The following is a 2,693-nucleotide window of genomic DNA, read 5'->3' as shown; positions in this document are numbered from 1 at the left end:
ATCAGTGGGCCAACATGGACCAGCAGCACCTGAACACCTCAAGACAGGTGACAGTTAACCTGAGCTGTTCCTTATTTGGACTCTTTGACCAGCTGCTGTTAGTTTACTGGGTTTCATACGTCAGGACCAGAACATTACCAGAACCTTAGCAGAACACTGTCTGTGTGAACGAGGCTGATTGCAGATAACTGGTCGTTTCATATTTACATGATGAACTTTTAGCTGCTGCGCCTGCAGATGAAACGTCTCTTTATTTATTGTACGTCTGGTATCTGATGTGTGACCGTCTGGGAACCGGACCATGATTGTGTGACCATCTGGGAACCGGACCACGGCGTCGGTCTGATTCACTCGAACCATTTTGATCATTTAAATGTTAAAATGTGAGAAAAACCCGAAACTAGCTGCAGGCATTAAACCTCGTGTTCTGCTGTCGTCAGAAAACAGCAAGTATGGGTCAGATGGGGTTAGACTGGTTCTGACTCTGTGTAGGTGAGGTTCTGACATTCTGACCCGTCTCTGTGTTGCAGGACGAAGACTCCTGGTCCCGGAGCTCAGTCGGCTCTCAGAGCTTTGGCTCGATCTGGAATGAAGATCGGACGCATCGGTAGGTTCACTGCTCACCAGCTGCCGCTAGTTGTCCTCGACAGGTGGACTCACCTGTCATAAAGTCCCGCAGAACCAGAACTTGGTCGTCTGTCAGGACTCTGTTAAACGTTTAAACAACCTGCAATCAACACGTCAAACGTTTTTTCAAGTGTTCTTGAAAAGAATAAATTCTGAAAATATTCTGAACTGATGTAAACCGTTAATAAGACCCACAGAGTCCGACCCGGTTCTACTGCTGGACGTTCTCAGTGTTGATCATCTGGTGCTTCACCCTGATTTAGATCATTACAGATCTGGTGTTTACTGTGGTCTGTTTTATTTTAACATCCAGAACAAACAAACCAGAATCCAGATGATTAAACCCGTTTAGCCTCATCAGAACCAGTCGGGTTAACCGCCGGTCATGTTTTAGCTGAGCAGCTCAGCTGGAGTCAGAACTGAAGGAGGTTTAGGAGTCAGTCAGTCCTGAGTCCTCGTTAGCATGTTAGCATAACAGAAAACAAACATGGCGGTCGCTGCAGGTCTGTGATGTAACGTCTGTCTGTTGTTCTTGTGTTCAGAGGACGTCACTCCGATCCCGTCGGACTCGACCAGGAGGAAGGGCGGCCGCCGCGGTCGCCGTCTGTAAACCAGCAGATGTGATCAATAAACCGTCAAACTCACGACCGAGTCTGAGTCTCTGTTCACCTCCGATCAATACAGCTGATCGCCTCGCTGCAGCGGATCAATACTGTTGATGAGTGAATGAACGTGTTGGTAGTTGAGCGTGACGTGAGCGAGGTTTAATGTTTCTGCTTCATGACGTCACGTTTAGTTGAACATCAAACATCAGGATCAACGGGACGGTTTGTGTGACGAGTTCAAATCAGCAGAGATGAACGGTTCGGTTCTGGATGTTCAGAACATTCTGCCCTGACCCAAACCCGGACACGTTCTCTGTTCTGTTCTGAGAACGTTTGAATAAAAACATTTGAGTTAAACTGAAGTCTGATTGTTTGTGTTCAGGTGAGACGTTCCTCTGAAGGTTCCTGAAACGTTGACAGAACTAGAAGATGTTTCGGGTTTTTAACTGGTTCAGGACTTCACTGAATCCAAACATGACGTCTGCTTTTCTGTATCAGGTCGGGTTTCTGTGCAGCTCGATTTTAAAAATGTCAATTTTGCCACTAAATTGTTTGCATTTTCAGACATCAGTGATTTTAATGTTTGTCGTATGAAATCGGATTTTAGGTTTTTTTTAGAAAGTCGTTTTCTGTCCGTTTCATGAGCTGAATGATCCAGAAGCTGGTGAGTGTGAACGTCTGTGATGGTACCTACATCACATGTTCCATCAGCACTACTCAAAATCCAGGTCTTGATCTTCTGGAATGATCAGCAGCAGGTACGTCTCCAGAGTCCAGCAGGAATCAGCCGTCGTCCCTGGAACCAGGTCTCCTGCTCATCACTCGCTGGGGGAGTAACGGTGACACAAGTCACGGTTCAGTACAACGGAAAAAAAAAAACAAAAAGTCAGACGTGTAAGACCAGCTTTTTTCATTTATTTTGAAAAGACTGCAAAACTAAAAACCAACTCCTGTTAAAAATAAACAGAATAAAACATAAAACGAATGCATTCGGGTTCTAATAGCATTCATTCACTCTGTTTGTATAGGAAAAGAAAAAACACTTTCAGGTAACAGGTAAATACTGAGACAGACAGGCAGCACTTTGGTAACATCAGAATGTTGTTTTGCACAGTTACATGTAAACAATGAAATACTCTCACATCAGCTATATCTCCATACTGACACAAGTCAAACAAAAAAATTCAAACAGGTCCGAAACTGAAAATCTACAAAAATAAAAAGTGTTTCAAATCCTCCAGCCAAGTGCGAATACAAATACATCCAGAACTGAATCATCAGGTGTGAAAATACAAAATAAATCAAATCGGTGCCTTTAGGAGCATCACATGTGCAATTCGGTCAACTATGCACCTCTTGAGAAGGTCCTACTAAAGTGTCATTCAATTTTGAGGTTTTTCTTCAAAAAAATTAGTTTGTCTACGTTGTCTGTAGTGAGCGCAGATCTGCTGGCAGTAACTA

At 43.9% G+C, this 2,693-nt stretch overlaps 1 protein-coding gene across 2 annotated transcripts in view; it reads left to right on the top strand.

The window, feature by feature from the left end:
* Window positions 1-1,589, top strand: part of rps14 (ribosomal protein S14) — a 3,938-nt gene extending 2,349 nt beyond the window's left edge. For both annotated transcript variants that reach the window (XM_008301988.1, XM_008301987.1), the window contains exons 4-5: window positions 531-607; window positions 1,170-1,589. In XM_008301988.1, coding sequence (XP_008300210.1) covers window positions 531-607; window positions 1,170-1,237 — 145 coding nt within the window. In that variant the 3' untranslated portion in view covers window positions 1,238-1,589. The remainder of the gene's footprint in view (window positions 1-530; window positions 608-1,169) is intronic.
* Window positions 1,590-2,693: the final 1,104 nt, after the last annotated feature.

The sequence above is a fragment of the Stegastes partitus genome, unplaced genomic scaffold, assembly GCF_000690725.1.
Source record: "Stegastes partitus isolate 25-593 unplaced genomic scaffold, Stegastes_partitus-1.0.2 Scaffold1744, whole genome shotgun sequence".
Classification (NCBI taxonomy): Eukaryota; Metazoa; Chordata; class Actinopteri; family Pomacentridae; genus Stegastes; species Stegastes partitus.
Note: the sequence above shows the minus strand (reverse complement) of the source record. Positions and strands in the feature narration are given on the sequence as shown.